The sequence below is a fragment of the Ambystoma mexicanum genome, chromosome 5p (assembly GCF_040938575.1).
Source record: "Ambystoma mexicanum isolate Mex_15411 chromosome 5p, UKY_AmexF1_1, whole genome shotgun sequence".
Lineage (NCBI taxonomy): Eukaryota > Metazoa > Chordata > Amphibia > Caudata > Ambystomatidae > Ambystoma > Ambystoma mexicanum.
This window is the reverse complement of record NC_090930.1, coordinates 1,151,764,063-1,151,786,471: the sequence shown is the minus strand read 5'-3', so window position 1 is coordinate 1,151,786,471 and position 22,409 is coordinate 1,151,764,063. Positions and strand designations below refer to the sequence as shown.

The window sequence follows — 22,409 nt, the reverse complement described above, 5'->3', positions numbered from 1 at the left end:
TAGGAAGGTGTACCAAGGCAGAGGTGAACTACGTCACCTACCCACACCCATGGACCATTGGGGGTGAACTCTTGCTGCTAGACCAAAGCCTACATCTCTGCCAGCCACCCTGTCACTTTGGACCTCACTGTGTGGCAGGATTCCTAAAAGGTGTGTGCCAACCTCCCCTGTGTTTGGGAGACCGAGAAAAAGGACTAACCTTGGCCCTTGATACCCATTAGTGGGACTCTGAGCACCTGGAAGTCAGAACAGCCAAGATCCCTGTTTTCGACGTCGACTTGCTGCAAGCCATGATATGAGCGTGTTCGACACAGCGAACTATCAGGACCCGTTGACGCTGCCTTTGGTGTTCATTGCTCTTCCAACCAGCCTGTTTGACTTTGTTCCCCACTGCACCGTACCAGCGTGTCATTGTCTAGGCATCAACCAATGAAGTACAGCTACCTTGCATTGCTCAAGTCCCCATCGAAGCATAAGCCTCTTCATCACTGCTCATGTGATAGACCCATCGAGGGTGTCTCCTGAACTGCGACCTCTGAACCTCCGCAGAGAATCGACTTGCCCGTGCATCCCGGTTGCAGCTTGATCGACGTTGATCCTCGACCACCGAACAGAACCTGGTGGTCGCCCAATGCACACAGCTCGCCGCTACCTTCCATTCAACCTTGTCTCAACGCCAACTCGCTGCTGGAACATCACGAATGCCACATCCTCAAAGAGAAGAGAGCCTGCAAAAGATGCTGAGTAGCCTGGTTCAACATCGTCGAACCACCAAGACATTTGCAAAGGTATTATTGACTGGTATCTTCCCCCCTGGTCTACCATTGACCCTCGAGACTGGATAGGTCATTTTAATACTGTTTTGCAACGTCACAAACATAACATTTGAACAGTATGGTAATGAATTTCCTTTTTCCCCGTCTCATCACCCAGAATGCTGCATATGCAGCCTGATCATTTGGCAACAAGTACAGAGAGTGCCTTATCCAGTCTGGGTTTTCCCCAGTAAACGCGGACTACCAGTCACAGCAATGGCAGAATATTGGATTGGGTGGTGGGCCTTATGTCAACATAGAGAACATGGAGGTAATCCCCTGTCCCTGTTCAGACCATTCCCTGGTGCATTTCAAATTGGCCTGCAACTCACAATATGAAAGACAGAAAACAAAAAGAATGAAAGTTACTTTCAGGAACACTCGTAGGCTTACTACCTCAGCCTTAGCACCACTTCTTGAGCATACCCAGAATGGGCTCCCCAACCTGGCCAAGGCCGACGCAATAGCGGAAGCGTACCATTCCATGTCTGAGCAGGCAGTCAATGTAGTGGCCCCTGAAAAAATATGCCAGGTTGTTAAACGAGAGCTCCAGGCATGGTATTCCATTGAAATTCAACATCTGAAAGTGGCTAAACGCAAAATGTTTGAGTGCTGGAGCAATACAAACTCAGAATTAAACAGAGCAAAGTACCTGGCAGTTTCGAAAGAACAAAGAGAGGCCATTTTAAAGGCAAAGCAATTGGTCTATGACCTCACGATAAAGAGAGCTTAATCTGACTCCAGGGAGCTTTTCAAGGTACTGAAAGAACTTGAGACTTCGGGTACATCTAAGTCGGATGTCACTAAAGATAAAAAATGATGCTCCGCCATTCAGAATTCCATGAATGACAAAATCAAAAAAATTCAGGGGAACATCTAAACACAACTAGAATGCCAGAATAAGGCTCCACGGGCAGAGTTTACAAGTACGAATATGCTCCATGGCCAGGAGTCCCACAGTTTGAGTTCCGCCGCTTAACGGAGTCAGAAGTTCTTGCGTTGTTGGACGGACTCAAACCAACTTTCTGCAAAGGCGATGTGTGCCTGGCAGAAGTGGGCAAAGCCTGTGCTAAACAGGTAGTTCCAATGGTCACAAAATGTATCATCTCTTCCGTCAAAGAATGTCTGGTTCCCACCAGCATTGAACATGCCTGAATATTGTCACTAATAAAGAAGCGATCCTTAGACCCTAATGTTCTAGCTAATTACAGGCCAATTACGAACGTGCCATTCTTTCTTAAAATGCTAGATAAAGCGGCATATCTGCAGGTACAAAACTTCTTGGACAGTCATCAGATTTTAGGGCAGAGGCAGTCAGGTTTTTGCAGAGAACACAGCATGGAAACTGCATTGCTGGACCTCAAGGTACATATGTTAGACGTTCTGGATAAGGGAAGTACAGGTCTTTTGATGCTGGCTGATCTCTCTGCTGCCTTCGACCTAGTGGATCATTCTAAACTGATAACCATGCTCATCCAATCTGCCTACTTCTCAAACACTACAGCAAGTTGGGTGCAATCTTTCCTGTCTGACTGCACTGCAATAGTATTCACAGATATCCACAAGGTGGATGACTTCATGGTACCCTGTGGTGTCCCTCAAGGCTCTTGTTTATCGCCCATTCTCTTCATTTTCATTATGTCGCTCTTTGAACTCCTCAATGCCAACAAAGTGCTGTATACCAATTATGCTGATGATACTCAGTGTCTCATCCCGCTTTCTGGTGATTACATCAGGGACACTGACGTCATCAACTCTGAATACTCCACTATATAATCCTGGATGCTGGAAAATGATCTGGTGCTTAATGACACAAAAACTGAGTTGATGATCATTGGAACAGCGGCACATCTAAAAAACATACTCCAGACTACCAGGTGTTTCAGATAGCTGGCTGCAGTATTCCAACTCTCCCTAAGGTTAAGACTCTAGGTGCAGTTATTGACCAGGAGCTGAGCATGAGGGCACATTTGAGCTGCCTAGTGGCATCCTCCCCATACTACCTCAAACTGCTGGCACAGTAAAAACCAGCCCTATCACAGGAGAACTGAGCTACCATTGCCAGAGCAGTGGTGGGTGTTACGCTGGACTATATCTGCTTTAGGGCATCAACAAAGGAGAAATAAGTCACTTTCAAACTTTTCAAAATAGTGTGGTCAGAGAAGTGGAAGGCATGAGTAGAAAGGAACATGTATCAGAAGCTCGGTGTGCGTTGCACTGGCTTCCTGTGACTAGCAGAATCTCTTTTCACGTGTTGTGTCTGTAATATCTATCTAACCGGCTAGCCTGGCTACCGGCATGCAGGGCACTGAGGTCTAAAAACACTGGCCTCCTTCAGATTCCTAAAGCCAAGCTCAAGATGGTGTCTCAAGGGTCTTTCGGCTATGCTGCCTCAAAGAGCTGGAATGACCTCCCATTTGACCTAAAGCTGTGTCAGTCCTTGTCCAAATTTAAACAAACATGAAGACACTCTTATTCTTCTGAAATGTTTGGCTCCCCTCTGCAAGGAACTCATGGTGGCAACAGTAAAGATAGACACAAGTTATCACAGTTCAAGGGTGTTTATTAAACTGTATAATGGGTGAGAAAAATGCCTAATCTAAACCTAAATCTAAGATGGGAGCAAGCTACGGCTATAAACTAATAAGGCAGTCCTATTGGCTTCTTGACAAATAAAAATGGCCTATACTAAAAAAAAAAAAAAACTATATCTAATCCTTACCACTAACTTACAAAATAGCGTGGGATAATGTTCACGAGAAAAGAAAGAAGTGTTCACCAAATTATAAGTCAGGATGGTATGGCTGGGGCCTCCCTTCCCCATGTTTTTAGACAAGGCAGGACTCTTGAGAACAGTACACTCCTGGGCCCCGCCAGCCCGAGGTTACAGTTCCTTTCAACAATGCCAGGCCCTTCTGGGGCCACGTCTCTTTTCTGCTAAGTCTCTTGCCTTAGAAGGCCTGCTGGACCATAAACAATAAACAAACAAATGTTCCATGGGTAATCTTGCATGTTGGGCGTTTGCTCTTCGTCCCTTAGATCCACTCAGCCGGGCGCTGATCCTTCTTGCAACATTAGCCTCCCTCAGTCGGGTTCACTATGGCCTTTCACACAAAACATAACATTCAAAAGTCTCAATGTCTTTTTAAACAACTATTCACTGTGGACATCCCTCGGTCGTGTTCACTCTTGTCAAGACAATATTCTCGGGGGTGTTATGCTTCACCCCGATTCGTAGGTATCCCTCAGCCGCGTTCCCATTTGCCAATTTCACATTTCACTCAGTTTTCCTCAATGTGTCAAAGACTTTCGAGTGTACATAGGGTTTTGCTGGACACTCGTAGGACCACTTTGACACTTAACGCCGCCCTCTCCTAAGGCCTCTTGGTTTTTGTAGTTTCAACAAAACAAAGCCTAAAAGTCCTTCAAATTAGCATCCCCGTGGCGCCAGACCACTCTGCTTCTGGCCCTTTACTGGGGTTTCTTTTAAGGTTCAAATGCAAAAGTTCTTTGTTCAACCATGTTGCCGTCTGCAACCTTGGGCTCAGCACAGTTTGGTTTACTATCAGTCTTCTCTAACTCACCGCTGTGCTGAACTGTTGCCATTTCTTGTCTCGGGAGTCAAGGACGGCACCACAGCGACATGCGCTTCTCCCTGCTTTGGCTATCAGCGCGGGAGGGCCCTGTGTGCCGTTGACACCTGTCACACCACATGTCAGCTTGACTTCCCGGTCTTATGATTTCCATTTCAGAGTCTTCGAGGGTCTGAGTTGAAAAGGGCAATTCCCTCTTTGTCATCCCTCCAGGTCTCGCCACCTTTCTCGTCAGTTTGCACTGCCTCTCCGGAATAGCTGCTTCCTCGTGTGTTCCGCCTTACCCAAAGTGTGCTCCCGTCTCTGCCTTTTATCGCTGTGGGAAGGGAAAGGGCCGTCAGATGTGCATAGCTATTGTCAATTGCCTGACTCTGCCTGACCCTTGTGTTGGGACATGTCAGGTAAACGGCTCTGGTGTTAGTCTGTTGTCTTTCACGGTGTAAGAAAATGTTTGTGTCGGAAAAGGAGGGGGTATAACCTCTGAATATCCTACACCCCATCCAGGTGATCCCCCCACATAAGTCCAACCCCAGGAACTGGATCCAATAGCGACTGTCGTGTCCAGGCCACCTTCAGGTTTCTCACACCTCTAACCGCTGAGATTGTTAGGTTCGCTGTTTTATGGGAGTCTGTTATGTGTGTGCTACCATGCCCATGGGCCTGTCTTTATGTGCAATATAAATAAATACAAATCTATTCTATCTTTGCATTTCTATGTTCCTTCCTTAAGTGTTTTCTAGTTGGTTATTACTGTGCAATGTGTTTGATCAAATTACATATTTTTATAGAAACTTGATTGGACATTCCTTTATTTTGGACTGTTCTACTTCACTGTTTGGGTTGCTACTGAATCGCATTCATACCCCTCTTAAGAGCATAGCCTTCCCACGGGCCACGGTACCACAAAAGGCGAAGGAGGTACATCTCTAACTTTTGCTATTTTACCTTTATGATTGTATTGGCTCTTGGTTTGTAGAAGCATGAGGGCGGAGTGGGTGCTTTAGCCACTACTCATCCTTGTACTCCTGCATGGCAGAAGTCAATTAGTCACAATAAGCAAGTGAAGATTTTGTACCAAGCCTGATTCCAATAAAACCCCTCAAAACACTCTAAATGTAAGAACCTCATCACAATAGCCAATGTACACTATCATAAATCTATTGTTGCAGAAACCTCAGACATAAGGAGAGACCTTGTTAAGAAGTCAATACCAACCGTTTCTCCTTCAAACAAAAGAGACAATTAACTCCACAAAGGTTTTTTGTAAGTACAAACAGTCACTCTATTGTGTGATTGCTAGACCCATTATAAGACATACTTTTTTCAAAGGAAAGGTAAAGTGTACTTTATTAGATCAAGCAGCATTTGCAAGTAAGAATCTCACAACAAATCCAATATTTGATGCTCTATTAAGGATTAAAAAATATGCTGAAATAATAGTGTACATGGCATACTTACCTGAGATAGTTTCATTGTTCTGCTGTGCTTGCTTTCCATTTCACCCTCATAGTCTGCTGGGTGGCTTATCAAATTCCATTCATAGTTGTAAGATGTTTCTATTGGTAAAATAATGGAATATCAATTAGATGGGTTAGTGGTACCGGTGCAACTAATTATACAGGCATAATGCTGGTGCATTTAGGGGAGGGCTGGTTAGCAGCAGAAATGCTGTGCAGCACGGCAGCCCTTGGAAGTATTAGTGTTTGGCGTGTGCCCTCCACACCAGTGCATTCATTAGCTGCCTGTCAGGGGACAGCTGGCAGAAGGAGCATGGGGGCAAGTGCTTGCCTATTCCTTGGCTGACAGTAGCAGCTGAAGTTTTTGCAAAGTACACATTTAGACAAGCTCCATCAAATAACTGAGGTGTGAGGGTGAAAGCTGGGCTCTCTATTACTTTGTGTTCCCACAACAGAGTGCTCCGTCGGTCAAAACATGGTTGGGCTGAGAGTAGCCTGGGCAGCAATACTCACCTGTGAAAGGGCTTCCAGAAGGGACATGAAGAGCACTTGTTCATGTGCATTCCAGGTTCTACTGGTCCACACCGAGTGGGAATACATCCTCCTCCTTCAGCTCCAAGCCTTTATGTATTCACAAAGATGGAGCTCTAGCACGTCTCCACCTCTACTAGTCTTTATCACAGATCCTCTACTGGGAAATTCAGGACCTTAGAAACCTCTAAATGAACAACAAATTGACATGTCCGGTGGCAGGGGGGACGGGGTTTGTTCTGTTTTCTGCAATGAGCCTTGTGCGTGGTGTACTTCAATGTTTTCCCTATGTGCTCTGTACTCCAGGGAGTGCTGCATCAACTTTGATGACCCCATTGTGTGCTGTGTTCCCATGATCTTGCTCTGTGCTCTGAGTGCTCTATGTGTATGAATGGATGAGCTGTCCGGGTGGGCTACAAAGTGCCCCTAATGTGCTGAAGACTCTAATGAGCCTTGTGTGCAGTCGGGTGAGCTTTTTCTAGTGTGTTTGATGAGTTTCTTCCATATTATTCTCTGTGGAGATATCTGTGCACACTGAAAGGCTCTTTGTGAGATCTAATGAGCACTTGTGTCCTCCTGTTTGTGCTCTGGGAAGCTCAGTGTGCTAGGGTGTCACTCTGGGTTCTCTGGAACATCTGTGTGTGGCCAGGACCCCTCTTGGATTCTTTCTGCATCTTTCTCTGCCTCTCTTTATCCCAGACTGAATGTCCAGTGAGCATGGCACTGACAAGCATAGTGTGTGTAACCATTGCAAGGTGTACATATTATATATTATGGGCTCCTTAGGTGCAGGTGAACAGTGGTGGCTGGTGAATTTGTTTTTAATGTTTCTCTCAGAGTTCCATCACCATACATTTGGGAGTTAAACAAGGGTGTGTAGTGGCTCCAGTGTTGTTTTCTAGATATAGCTGACCTACTATGCCTGTTCGCCAAGGCAATTTGTCCCCCCAAGATTGGAGAGTTACCTATGGTGGGTATGTTGTACACCGACGATTTGGTCCTGTTTGATCAGATGTACACTGGCATGAAGAACATGCTCAATGAACTGTCTGCCTATGCACACCAATTAGGTTTGACCATCAACCTAGAGAAAACTAGCGAATTGCTAATTACCAGGAAAAAGATGAACAGGGTTAGGAAGGACACATTAGTAGGCATCATTGACTATATCATGCCCTATCCCTATTTGGGTCTAGAGACAAATGCCTTGGGTGACTATAGTCACATAGTAAATACTAAAATCCGAAGAGCAAAACAGTTGACTATCCAGGCATGTACGTTCGCCAAAGGTTCAAGCTCATTTTTCATTTACAGGGATCATTATGCTGTATAGACAATGCTTCGTTCCCTCTATATTGTATGGCCTAGATGCCCTTGCTATGCAGGACTTCTCCTGGCTAAATAAGTTGGAAGGTTTCTTGGTGATCCACTTTGGGCTTGGGCCATTCATGCTCCATGGAATATCTACGCTTTGAATTGGGCTTAACTTCCTTGTGTGGAATGGCAACTCGGGCTAGAGGATGTCTATTTCTAAAGTCCTGTTCTGGCCCTATATGTTAGTTACTGGCAGCATCTGGGCACAACCACAATGCAGAAAGGGTATTTATGGGCCATAACTATAAGGCATTTAATGAGAAGCTTTTCACAGAGATAAACTGGGTCCCAGATTTTAGTAAAAACACTCCCTATATCCATCTGAAGAAATCCATCGAGAGAAAGTTTAATAAGTGTGAAAACACCCACCTCTCAAAGTTAAAGGGGTATGAAGCAGTGCCACATGTGGTCCACCGTTATAGGAGGTCTCAGCCTTATCTGCTCCTATGCCCTTACCCAACCATAAGATCGTTTCTGCTGAAGCTTCGTACTAACCAACTGCCAGTACTTACAATTACAGGACCACAGCTGAGCCTACCTGTTGAAAATAGGCATTGTCGTATCTGTGGCCTCAAGGATAATGCTGAAACAGCTAGGCATGTGCTCACACAGTGTAGCAGACTGGGGCCCCTGTATATATGTAATCTTGGCAGCCTTGTACACAGCTATGAGGGAATTCTTTCTGACTCCTTTTGAGACTACTGCTTAAATGTAGACACTGTCTCTGCCCAGAGTGCCTTGTATCGTGTGTGGCTGCAGGTCAAATCCTGGATGGTTGTTTGATGGGCTTTGCCCTTTTGGAATATCATGTAAATTCTGAACAAACGGTAGGGACGGAATGTAATGAAATTTGGGGCTTGTACTCCTTTTCAGAATTCAGTCTTATTTCTTAGGATTCTCTTATGCATTTTTATATTGAATTTTACTTCACTGTTCCATTTTACTGTGTTTTATCGATTGTCTTATTGATTATTGCATATTGTTTATTGATTATTGATCATTGATTGATTATTGATCTCTCTTTATTTCTGCAAATTTAAATTGAATCAATTTGACCTGACAGGGAGTGATTGATTGACTGAATGATTTGTTTGTTATGATATGATTTTGTATTATTTGTGTAAAGTTCTAAATGAACTGAATCACAATAATGAATTACTATTAATGTTTCTCCCAAAGTTGCAGGAGCAACCCAGCATAGCAAGAGCCTGTACTAGTCAAAGGTGGGTTCAGGTGGGTACTCCCCTGTGGAAAGGAAATAATGGATTAAAAGGGTGCATTTTGTAGCGCAATTTCTGTGAAAAGTTGGGGACAAAGTTTGCAATAGGTTCTGTAGAGTAACACATGAAACAAAAACAATAGGTGCAAGTCACTAACTGTGCACAGGGATATTTTCCAACGCATTTTCATGATGCATTTGCCCACAATATTTGCCAATATAAAAAACACCTTTTAAAGCTTTCTGTCCCCATGCATGTTTATGCAGGCTGTCAAGAGCCAGGAATGAGACGCGGACACTGAAAAACTCATGGTGCTTGCCATAAACTTTTATTAAATAATAAAAGTGTTAGAAAATGCCTCACTATCTCTAACCTAGGAGGTATTTCCCTACCTCAACCACAACTAAGGGCCTGTCATGCGTCAGGATGTCCAAAGCTAAAAATGTCCTGTGTTCTGAAATCCTATCCTAGCCCTCACACTCTAAAAGTAACTCTAAGGTGCTAAGCTAATGTCTTTGGCTTGCACAGTGCGCAAATGTTCAAGTAAAAATAAAAAGGTTCAAAATGAATCATTTTCACAGTTCCAGGGAATGACTCCTTTCCGCAGGTTTCTCTCCACCAAAGCAAAAGTTCAAAGGAATAACCAAGTTCTTTGTAGCTCAAGAGGATAACTCCCTCGTCTTGATGTTGCAACTTGTTTCAGGTGAAATGTCTCTTCCCCACAATCCTTCTCACATTCATCTTATTCAAAAATTCTAACAGCATGAATCTTGCTTGGGATTCTTTGACTCACACAACAACAACACCTGGTATACTCCCCTGCCAGGTTCTTTCATATAGTTCCTTGATCCCACACTTGCATAACACCAGGTATTCTCCTATCAGGTTCTCTTTGCACATTCACTGAAATTCAGAATCCTTAGGGCATGGGTCTTTTTTGGGTTTCTTTAACTCACAAAACGCCTGGTATACTCACCTGCCATGACTTTCATTATGTAGTTTACTTTAAACACACTTGGCTACGCCCGGTATACTCTCCTGCCAGGTCTTTTAACATTCCTTTAATTTTAGTCCTTTCTGCCACACTGTTTTCCCCACATGTTTTTTCTAATGTGGCTAAGGTTCTCAGACCCTTTCTCATGGATCTCTTGTCTTGTAATCAAGTGTCCCAGGGGCCCGATTATCCTGTTCAGGCTTCCCCCAGCTCTCACACTACGTTTCCTTCGGTATGCAGTACACTCTACAAAGCGCTCCGGTGGCCCTGTGGTTCTCAGCAGCAGCTTCCGGGTCCCTTGTGTCTCCTGTGTCAGTCTGTGGCTTATCATCAGGTCTCCAGAGAGCTTTGTTTGCTCATCAGCTTCTACCATGTCTGCGGCTCCCTTTGGCAGCTTCCTCTCTTCTCAGAGTCTCTGTGGCAGAGCTTCGACCTGTGAGCTTCTCTGCACAAAGTTCCCAAGCCTCTCACAACTTGCTAAGCCGTCTGCTTCTTCTGTCTGTTCCGACTCACGTCAGAAGCAGTGATTGTCCTGCGCCGCCAGCCGCCGTACTCCCTGTCTCTCTCCTAGGCTGTCCTCACCATAGCTGGGAAAGAAGGTGACGAACTACATACTTCTTTTCCCAGTATGGTTACTAGACTGCTGGCGTTGGTTTGCATTAGGCGTAATCATCGTTGCTCCTTGCCTCTTCCTCGTCTCAGTTTTTGTTCTTTTATTTGCTCTCTGATATTGAGGAACACTATCACAGTAAAGTATAAAGGGTCTTCAGGGGATGATGGCAGTATGTCATTAGGGCATGAGGAATGGAGGCAATAATCCTAAAAGGAAAAGGGGGATACCATGTCTTATCTGATGATGTCATGTCATCCCCGAGGGTCGCCTCCCCATGTGGTTCTCCCTCAAACAGCCGCTCTCAGGGCCCGGATCAGGTAGCGTCTGCCATCTCTGGCCACATGAGGAGAGGGTACCTCTGGGAAAGGAGTGATCACATCATCAGATTCATCACAATGCTGCACAGTATATGCCAATATTATGGCATAAGTAGAAAAATACCATTCCACAGTAAGAAAACATTTCCAGACTCACTGCACCAATGTAGGCCAATATAACCATAAAAGAACACTGATGTTGGGTTTACCCTTGTTGGGCTAGAAACCTAAGCTACACCTCACTGATGACACTGAATGAAGCCGAAACATGTCTTGGGTTACTTGTGGTCTTGTGCAGAAGTAAGTGATCAAGTAGTTTGTGCTGGGCTGTCCCTTTTGGGATGGGGCCAAGGCTGACTTACATATGGTCTTTCTCCTTTATGGAATGGCTTGGCAGGCTGAAGAACGATGGTCTGGGGGGTTGCACGGAGCGATGCCAGCAGTAAAGATTGATTGTAAACTTTCCAGCCATCACATCTTTTGTTTAGTTTTACCTTTGATGCCAGAAAATAATTTAACCAGTCTAGGCAAGTAAGCAGTACGTTTCTTACCTGTAACTCCAGTTCTCCAGCATTGGTATCTTTCATAGATTTACATGCTTTGTCAGGTTGGGAATCCTCAGTTACACAAGCCCTACTTTTATTAATTTGTAATCCATCCTCCTCATTATGGTTGCTTTTGGTCCCAGCCAAAGGGACATTGAATGGTAAGCCCCTCCCCTGGAGGCCATATTCAGATTCTAACAGGTGAGTGATGATACGTTGTCTCTACCTGCGAATGGTCCTGGGGAGGACAGAGGGTGCATATGAATCTATGAAAGATACCAATGCTGGAGAGTTGGTATCATGACATCATGAAGGGGTGGTAGAGGGTTTTGTTCCAGGAAATGTTTTCACCAATTGGCATTAACTAATGTACAGGGTTCCCAGGGACTCGGTGCCGCTGGCTAATCATTTATTTTGATATGCCCCAAAATGTAATTAATGTTTTGCTGCATAGTGTCTCAGCAGTGGCAGGGTTGAGAACCCTTCACACAGTTTAGTCATAGGACTGTCTGAACGTATTCTCCCAGCTGTTGGGGGGCAGGGGGATCAATAAATCTCTGTTCGTCCACAGTGTGTACTCTTCTGTGGATTACATTTTGTCCCCTTTGGATCACTTATCAAAAAAAGCCCAGCTTTACACAGATAACTAGCAAAAGTATTATACCTTAACCACAATTAATTGTGAATATACCTTTATAAATCCTCTTTCAATATACCCCAATCATTGATGTTCTATATTATTTTTTTAATTGGCCAAATCGTAAAGCAAATAATGAACTCTCCAATAGAGAGAACCAAACAAATAAGCTCTAATAATGATATCAGTCATCTATTCCTTATCATTTAGTAGATATCTCGGGAGGATAGCTCAAGGCAACATGTTAGTCTTGGAAGGAAGATGACACGGAGCAACACAGGTTCAATCCCCGGGTTGCGCTTTCGAAACCTCTGGGTATTAGGCTCGTTATAAGTAACCTATCATATCATATCATATCCAACTATTCAGGGGAAGGGGCTGAAAATGTAGTTGACAAAAAAAAACTTCCACTCTTCCTTACCTTAAAGTATAAAAGTGCAGTTTGTTTTCAGGCTGAAACTGCATATTATCTGGCATTTATTTGCCATTTTGATTTACTTTATATAAAACCAGCAAAAAGTACCCGTACTCTGCACAGGTTCTGCAGACCAACATAACACTCTCCTCACTTGTTGAAAATCAATGATCTTATAGGTCCCTGTTCCGAATCGCTTATCGTTTTGCACTCTGAAGTTGACTGCACTGAGAATGGGTGCATGTGACTGGCTTACATTACCCGGAGCAGATGTAGAGGGGAGGCGATAGTTGGTGTGCTGCAGCATAATGGGACCTTCTGTGCGCTCTCCCCACCTGTCGCCTCACCCTAGCGTTGTGCAGTATGTTGCGTTGCGGTGCAGATATCTCTGAAAAAGTGCATCCTAGGGCCTTGAACCATGGTTTGCAAGGTCCCATAGGCCGCATCCAGATACTTGCAATGAACTCTATGATGTCATTTAACACCACTTTGATGTTTCTCCACTTCCAGGCAACCGTCTCATGTGTGTAGGGGCTGAAATCTGCGGAACGAGTTGGGGTGTCCACATGTAATGTAGCCAGTGATGTCCGGAGGGTCCTAACACGTAACTGTGCAAAGGTTGGTGCAAATTGGTGGAACTGTGTGGAATTGTATGAGGAACAAACAAACCCACAAACACAAAAACAAAACATTTTTTACTTTTATATATATAGATAAGTAAAGATCGACAAAGGAAAAACTAGGAGCGGAGTGTTCACTCTATCAGCTATCCTAAAATGGGCATGTGTGTTAGCTAGTATTGTAATACTAATGTTGCCATTCTGTAACATTGACTTTTACCATATTTTTTTTTAAAATGTCTTATTGAATAATGCTCATTAGTGAACAAGGGATTAACTGTGGAAATTGTATGCTTTGCTTTATATAAAGTAAATCTAGACAATTGACTTACTGGAGACAGTGAGTTGACTTTGGCAGACATCTTAAAATAACCAAGTGTGTGCTAGCTGATATGATAAAACTGCTGCTGCTGTTCTATAACCAGGTCTTTCAACTGTCATTTTAAAATGACTTTAAATAATGCTGAATAATGAACAGTGGATTGATTGGGACGATTCATATGAATATGAAATTATTCTGCTCATACAATGCAATCATTCTTTATTGATATGTTGTTAATATATATTTTGAGTATTCATTGAAAGTGAGGTTGTCATGCAACACTATTGAAATATTATGTAGCAATAATTAAAAAATACCATTAACATGGCTAGTTATTAGTCATGCAGATCCATTAAATGTGTCTAATGCATTAGGGCAGTGGTCTTCAAACTGGGAGCGGGGGCCCTAAGGGGATCCAAAGGATGTTCAGGAGGGCCCAGTCTCTTCAAAAAGGGAATAAGATGACTTTAATTAAAAAAAAAGGATTAAGGTGACTGCTTTTAATTGAAAATAAAAGCAGTAGACCATCTGATATATTTTAAAGAGCTTGCCTTCCCCTCCCCCGGACATCATTTGGATTCCCTAAGGGGGGGGGGGAACCCTAGGTGGGGGCACAGAAACAATATTTCTATTCAAAGGTGGGCTCGGTAAGAAAAATGTTTGAATATCACTGCATTAGGAGAACACTTTTGCTGATAACATCAATGATGCAAGCAACACAAATGTGATCATATCTTGAATCCTATTTAAGGGAATGTGCTACGCGATGAAAAATACTCAGGTAACCCAACCGATTACCGCGAGATGTACACTTCTGTATATAAAAATATGCAGTTAGCATGAGAAAGCCTGCATAATTTGTAAATAAGGCAATGAACTCATGATCTAAATCTAGTCAATCTTGAGTACTTCTTTATGCTAAAATTCATCTTCATTCCATCATTCACAGATCTTGATCCCTGTTGCTTCCTTTGGGACTCTGATGTATTGTCTTCCAACCAAAAAGACAAATTTCATCTAGGTTGTCATTCGGTTGTGTTGAAAACCAAAGATTTACCAGATGGGGTTCAGATTTCTTCATCGTTTTATAATTCCTCATCCCTCATAAGACATTGTCCAAAGGATGTTGCCAACAGAACGTTCCGCACTTATACTTGATAAATCCTTACGCTCTCAGCTAGTCCCTAATCTAAAACACAAAGTCCCAAGTATTGGCAAACCAAAATAGTACACAAATCATATTGTACAAACTTTGACCATATTTTAAAACACAATATAAACAGGCTTCTCCTGTACACTTTTTTTCAGTATTTACTAATGGCCTGGACCCTCGATGTTCTTCTTAAATTCACTCACATCCTTCAGACCTCTCCCTTGTCCCTTGCTCCTCAACGTTCTGGTCAGGCTTCACCTTTGCCTTCTTATTTCCCAGCTTGAATTCTCAGTCTCAGCTTTTCCCACTGAGTTGTTGAATTTACTTCAACCTCTGGTATTCCACCTGGCTAGTCCAGGGTCGGATTGGCCCCTCGGCCAGTGGCTGTTATGAAATCATCATTAGTCTCCTGGGGGCCGGTTTCTGCCCCACGTGTGGGTCGGTTTGAGCGAGGAAAAAAAAATAGTTTTTTTGCACTCAACTGTGCATTGACAATAATAACAAGCCCAGTTCAGTGCGGAAAAAAAGTATTTTCTTTTGCTTTGTAGCCACGGGCGGCCCGCACAACTATAATGGTTTAAACTCACTGAATCTTGTTGTGTGTGCCTGCATGCAGCAGGTCAGTGGCTCGCGCCACTGCATTGTGCATTTTATTGCACATGTTTGTTTCCAATTCGGGCTTTCGGCAGTCAAGCCCAGGCAAGCTCACATGGTGTGCCGCACAGGGCCGCCAGCAAAGAACCTCTGGAGTGGAGTGGGCTGGGCCTGGCTGCCGGCTGGCCCGTAATTACAGTGCCTCTGGAAGATCACCTGTCTGCTCTGGAGGGGGAAGGGGTTGGGCTTGCTGGGGCCGGGCAGCATAATCAAAGCAAGGTAACACTTCTTACCTTGTTTTGATTTCCATGCATGCAATTATGGTTATTCACACAAAAAAGTAGACGGGTGGTCCGGACCAGATGGTGCTCGAGCCCGGCTCATGCTCCGCTCACACAGAGAGAGCATCACTCAAGAGGAGATAGTGTTTGTTTGCAGCAACGTGTCGGTGTGAGAACTCACACCTGGTCTGAGGCCGCAGGGCAGGCTGAGGAGCATGGAGGCAGGATGCCTGCAGAGTTGGGCTAGGAAAGGGGCTTGCACATTAAAGTTGATTTCAACTTTGTAGGATGCAAGCAACCAATTTGTTGCACGCCACTTTGCAAAATTGAAAACAACTATTGTCAATTAAAATGCAGCAAGACTTTGTGTCACCACCAGCCCTCACTGGCACTGCCCACCCCCTACTGACTATATTTTGCTTGGGCCCGGCAGCCTCTCTCTGACCCTGCTGTCGACAGTGCTGAGCTGAACTTGCCATGACACAGACTCACAGCGCAGAGAGGTCGGGCTGCAGCTTGCAGAGCTCCTTCAGGCTTCAGCCACGCACACACAGACAGAAAGGAGGACCACTGCCAGGGCCCAGGAGTCCAGGACTCAGGAGGACCAGGGCCACATGCTGTGCGAGTCGAGGTGGAGGAGGAGGCCGCTGTCCGGAGGAGGCCAGGCGGCTGTTGTCCTCACTGAGTCTCGGAGTCTCGGATGGACTCGGAGTCCAGACATTGAGGACCACTCAGGCAAAGCAGCAGTGTGAAGCAACAGCCAGAGAGGGCTGCTGCCCCTGCCCCAGCCAGCCCAGGAGGGCACAGAGCGGCACCGACTCAGGCAGCCACCCAGGTCATAGCCAGCCGGCACAGAGGCGACCCTCCAACCCCCTATCCCACAGCCCACTCACCATCACAACCACAGGTGGCTGAGACTGCCTGCCTGCTGTTGGTAGCGGAGAGACGGAGAGACGCAAACAGCCCTGAGCTGAGGTAAGAGATGCACCACCCTGATACTAGCCAGCACCGTATGGACACATTACCTTGTCCCCTTGAGGATCATATAGAATTTCTATAGTATTTGGGCTTGATGATCGACATATGTTTACTTCCTCTCATATCATATTCCCTGAAAACAGCCTTTATCCACGTAGAGCAGAAATTCATAAACCAGAACCACACCTTTCACTGACTTATCGTGAAAGATGTGGCCAGCGACAGCTTCTGGGACCCATAATATGCAACGAAATTTGCCATGCTGGAAGTATATACCCAGGGTCCTGGGTAGAGCTGCCAATGTAGGTCTCTGGGTTTGGAGCCAAGTGGCAATTAATTCAAATCCTGCCCAGATCCTAAGTGCATGTGTACTCTTGGTGCAAATAATGCTGCACCTCCATTACCCAAGCAGAAGCAGATAAGCGTGCGTCATGCGCGGTGCGAGCAGAAGGTAAGCGCAGAACTGATGAAATGCTGCCCCTTCCAGCTGGGATGGAGTGGGGAGCTGGGACATGTTGGTATTTGACATAGGTTTAGCAGAGGGCGTACCACAACGGAACTTAACTGGTCTGCTGTTAAATCTCAGTTACCAGTTTAATGGTATCCACTACATAATAATTGCTCATTTTACTATAGATGATATGATAGCTCAGTGGGTTCAGCACTCGCTGCTGCAATGTGTGTGTGTGATCTGCAGGTTGCACGTTTAAATCCCAACATGGCCATCTCACCCTTTCAAGCTTCTGAGGTCGATAAATGAGAAGCCAACACAGATTAGGTGATAGTGTATGCATATTTGTTCTATAAATAAGAACTTAAGCGTAAGTGTAATACAATAAAATATTATCATTTGGCCTTGGAAGTCAGCTTGCAATCACAGTATTTTGACAATATGGATTTATAAACACAGATATTAATGATACATATGGTGATCCATTCTTGTATGCAAAGTTGTTATTTTATGAGTTGTGTTGTAATGTAACAGACACATGAACCCTCCATAAGTAGCATTTTCTCTAAAGTTGTGAATTGACGCAATTCACGGATGATGGTTTGAGGGCCACTTTTTTGAGGCGAGGGGTGGGCCACTTTTTTGAGGTGAGGGGTGGGCCACTTTTTTTTGGGTGTCCGGGCCTATTTCTTATCTCAGTCCGACCCTGGGCTAGTCTCTTCCACACTACTGCAACCAAGATGGGTCTTCCACACAGAACACAAGGTTTCCTAACAATGGTCTTGCCGTGACCTTGCTACCCATATCACCCTGTCTACGTTTCATAAGGCCCCCTATTATCAGAGTTCCCTTCATCAGGTCTCCCTATGACCTGGGCATTCAGCATTTACTTGGACAAGTCTCAGCGGGGCCTGGGGTTCAGCATTTGCTTGATCAGATCTCACCACGGCCTGGGGCTCAACATTCACTTGATAAGGTCTCACCATAACCTGGAGTTTGGGATACTTGACCAGGTCTTAACATGATATTGGCTTTTCAGACATTACTTGACTGGGTCTTCCCCAGTACCTCATACCGTCGATATGGTTTGTATGGCTCTGTCTGCCTCTAGGTCTGTTCATGTTTTGATTGTCTACCGCCCCCTCACTCTGATCCTGCGTTCGTGGACTCTTTTGTTGACCTGGTGGCCAGTCTTCAGCTTCAATATACCAATATGGTTGTGGCTGGTGATTTTAATTACAAATAAATTGATCCATCTGATCTTGCTGCAGCTCATTTTATGCCTGCCATTGCTGACCTGATGCTTGATCAACTAGTGTCGGAGCCGACACACGTACTTGGCAATTGGCTTGATTTGATTTTCGCTAAGATCACTGATATATCTCTTAGGGTTTATTTATTTATTAATTTATAAAGTGCACAAAGCCCAAAGGCAAATAGGCGCACAAAACATACTTAAGGAGGTGGTTACAGGTTAATTCGGTAAGCATCTTCATAGTTGCAGAAATTACGTTTTTACATTTACAGAAGTACATATTTACGCAGAAAACAGTGAGCATTTATGTACATTCATGCAGTTTATATACATACATTGTGCCGGTAATGAGCTAATGCCTCGCAGCTAGTGTGTGGGGGGGAGGTGGTCTGTCCTGAAGAGTAAGGTTTTTAGGTTTTTCCTGAAAAATCAGAAGGAGAAGTCATTTCAGAGATGAGTGGGGAGGGCATTCCACAATTTAGGGGCTACGGTCGAGAAGCTTGTTCCTCCTGCTTTCTATCTTTTGTATTTGGGGGTGATGAGAAGATTGGTGTACTGGGATTGGATTGGTCTGTTGGATTGGATTTTGCGGATGAGGTTGCTGAGGTACATGGGTGCCTTATCTGTGGTACATTTGTGGGTGAGCATCAGTATTTTGAAAGTAATTCTGTCCTGGACAGGGAGCCAATGGATTTTCCTCCTGAAGGTAGATATGTGTTCATGCCTGGGAATGTTTAAGGCAGCTTGGATGGCGTTGTTTTGGACAACCTGTAATTTATTGATATTTTGTGAGCTGGTTCCTGCGTATAGAGAGTTGCAGTAGTCTATCCTAGATAATATCAAAGCTCTTGCGAGGGTGATAGAGTTTTCAGTGAAAAGGAAAGGTCTGCTAGCTTTTATCAATTTGGTGGTGTGTGCTGCTGATGAGGCGACCACGTTGACTTTTCTGTTTAGGGTGACGGAGGAGTCGATGTACACCCCCAAGGTTTGTATTTCCTTCGTGACTGTAATAATATTACAGTCGATAGTGAATGATTTGTATGGGAGGTTATCGAGTTTGGTTTTATTGCCGATGAGGATTAACTCAGACTTGTCGTCATTAAGACACAATTTGTTAAGAGCAATCCACGCCTAGATGGCCAGGTATATCTTGTTTAAGTTTTTGGAGTCAGTATCATGGCATCCAGAAATGGGTATTAGTATTTGCGCATCGTCCGCGTAATTTGTGTCTGTGATACACATGTTATCTAATTTATCAAATAGAAGAACAAGTTACTTCTTACCTGGTAACGTTCTTTCGATGGGATGTTCCTCCGACGTATTCCTTATCTTTGATAATTCGTCTCCAGCTTGCTGGCCTCGGAAAACATTTTCAGCAGAGGGCGCTGCACATCGACGTCCGCCGAGTTGATGTCCCTCGACAGCCACCGTATCGGCGCGGACGTCACCAGGCCCATCAATAGCCACGCACAGCGTCCGTTGCTCAGTTCCGTTTTGTAGCATAAGATAAGTCATGCCTGAATTGGTTATTGACCTTGAAGGAGCGTAAGCTGCAACCACACGGGAAGTATTACTGCGGGGATGGATGGGAGGGGCGATAAGGAATACGGCGGAGGAACATCCCATCGAAAGAACGTTACCAGGTAAGAAGTAACTTGTTCTTCGAAGGGATTGTGTCCTCCGACGTATTCCTTATCTTTGATAGACTCCCATAGCAGTGTTGTGTAATTGGAGGTGGGAGTAAAAACGCCATGGTTCCTTTTAGGAATGAACAGAATGTAATACTGCTTTGCCAAACCTAGTCTCTTGACTAGAGGAGGAATCCAGGTTGTAAAATCTTGTGAAGGTATGTGCGGACGACCATGTGGCAGCCGCACATATATCTCGAACCGGAACCCCTCTTTGGAGGGCCGAAGAGGCTGCGATACTCCTGGTTGAATGAGCCCTAAGATTTTGAGGAGGCTCTTTCCCTTCTAGTTTGTAACATTCCAGAATGGCCAAAATAATCCATCTGGAAATGGTCTGTTTCTTTATCGGTAGTCCCAATTTGTGTCCTGAGTAACCTACGAATAGTTGGTCTGCTTGCCTAATCCTAGCAAGTCTGCTGATGTAAAAGCTTAAAGCCTGCCTTGGGTCCAGCCTGTGTAGCCTTTCTTCCTTTCCCCGGATGGGGAGGAGGATAGAATGAAGGTAATGTAATTTTCTGAGTGATGTGGAATTCAGAAACCACCTTTGGGAGAAAATTAGGCTTCACCTGTAGGACAACTTTGTCTTTATGAAAAATTGTATGAGGGGGTTTACAAGATAGAGCTTGTAATTCGCTCACCCTTCTAGCAGATGTTAGTGTCACTAATAAGACAGTTTTAAGGGTGAGAAATCTTAGCGAACAAGAGTGGAGTGGTTCGAAAGGAGTACCCATCAGGAAATTTAAGACTAAATTTAAGCCCCATAAGGGAACTTGGAATGGTCTTGGAGGGTAGACATTAGTTAATCCCTTTAGAAATTGTACTACTAAGGGCAATTTGAAATACGAAGGCTCCTCTGCAGTGCGCTTGAAGATCGATAGCGCTGCGAGATAGCCCTTGATAGTCCCAACTTGAATGCCCGAATTTGCCAAATAGAGTAGAAACGATAACACTGTTGGTGTTCCACATGAAAATGGGTCGATATTCTCTTCTCTACACCAGCTGCAAAATTTGTTCCAACGGCAGCGGTATAAAGACTTTGTTGCTGGCCTTCTGGCCGAAAGCAACACCTCCATAACGTCATTCAGGGAGGTCCAGAGATACCAGCCAGTCCTGGAGCTGGAGGGCCTGAAGGATCTGAAAGAGAGTTACCATCTTGAACTTGTCCTTCCTGAGGAACTTGTTCAATTCTCGTAAGTCCAAGATAGGTCTCAGTCCTCCGTCTTTCTTCGGGATGAGAAAGTAGGGGGAGTACCAGCCCTTGTTCCTCTCCGCTACAGGTACCGGTTCTATGGCACCTTTCTCTAGCAGGTCTACAATTTCCTGCAAGAGGAGCGGATCTGGAACTTTCAGAGAGCTGTTCCCCGGTAGATGACTCTGAGGGATGCGTAGAAAAGGCAGGCAGTAACCTTGGGCAACTGTCTCCAATGCCCAAGCATCTGACGTAATAGCCTGCCATTCCGTCAGATGTTGAGTTAACCTGCCCCCTACTGGTGTCTTGTGAGGAGAGTCCTCAGAGCGGTTTGGAGGCGGCTGATGCAGATGCCGAGGGTAAAGAGGCACCTGCTGCTGCTGCGGCTTTTGTATTTTTACCCCGTCCACCTCAGGTGAATTTTTTCTGACCCCTTTGAACCGGCTGTCCTATGCCTCTTCCGAATGCGGAATAGAAGCGAAAGGACTTACCTCTCCAAGAGGTTCCTGAGGGGCGATATGGTGTCTGATGGATTGCAGCTCAGAGGGATTTTGCAGCTGCCTTTGATGTTTGAAGCTTTTCTAAACTGTCATCCGCCTTCTTACCAAACAAAGAAGAGCCGTCAAAGGGCATATTCAAGAGTCTGCTTTGCACATCTGGAGCAAAACCAGACTTTCGCAACCAAGCAAATCTCCTGGTTGTTGTACTTGCCGCCATGGCCCTGCTGATGCTGTCAGCAGAATCGATGCCAGTGTGAAGGGATTTGCACATTGCGTCCTTACCATCCTTAATGATGTTGGGAAACGCTTCCCTTTCTTCTCCCTCCGGGAGGCAGTAAGCCGCTGATGAAGCACACTCCCAAAGTGTGTGGCTGAACCTTGCGAGCGTACAAGTGGCATTGATGGATTTTAACGCCATGCTACATGCAGAAAATACTTTTTTGGCCATAGAATCATATCTCTTGTCATCCCTGTCCTGTGGAACAGTAGGGGAAGCCGATTTACTACCTGATGAAGTTGCTGCCTGAACAACCAGACTCTCCGGAGTTGGGTGTTTGGATAAATATTCAGGGTCAGCAGTAGACACTCTATACTTGGCTGATAATTTTTTGTTAACCACCGGGATAACCTCAGGGGTTTCCCAGTTTGCCAATATTTTCCTTTGTAGTGCCGCACGAAATGGCACCACAGGATCCTCCTGTGGACCTTTAACCAAAATATCTGTGAGGTCCTCTTGCTGAAAAGCAGGTGAAGGTGTAGACCACCCCATAAACTCTATTATCCTTGCCATCAAGGTTCTATAAGGGGTTTCAGCATGTTCCCCTGGGTCTGGTTTGGCAAATTCCACTTCTGGGAAAGTGTCCAACC

General features: G+C 44.8%; 1 protein-coding gene across 5 annotated transcripts in view; it reads right to left on the bottom strand.

Annotated features, from left to right (window-relative positions):
• The window catches only part of KIAA0319 (KIAA0319 ortholog), an 806,237-nt gene that overhangs the window by 355,127 nt on the left and 428,701 nt on the right, over positions 1-22,409 (bottom strand). For all 5 annotated transcript variants that reach the window (XM_069613622.1, XM_069613623.1, XM_069613620.1 and 2 more), the window contains one exon: positions 5,867-5,964. In XM_069613622.1, coding sequence (XP_069469723.1) covers positions 5,867-5,964 — 98 coding nt within the window. The remainder of the gene's footprint in view (positions 1-5,866; positions 5,965-22,409) is intronic.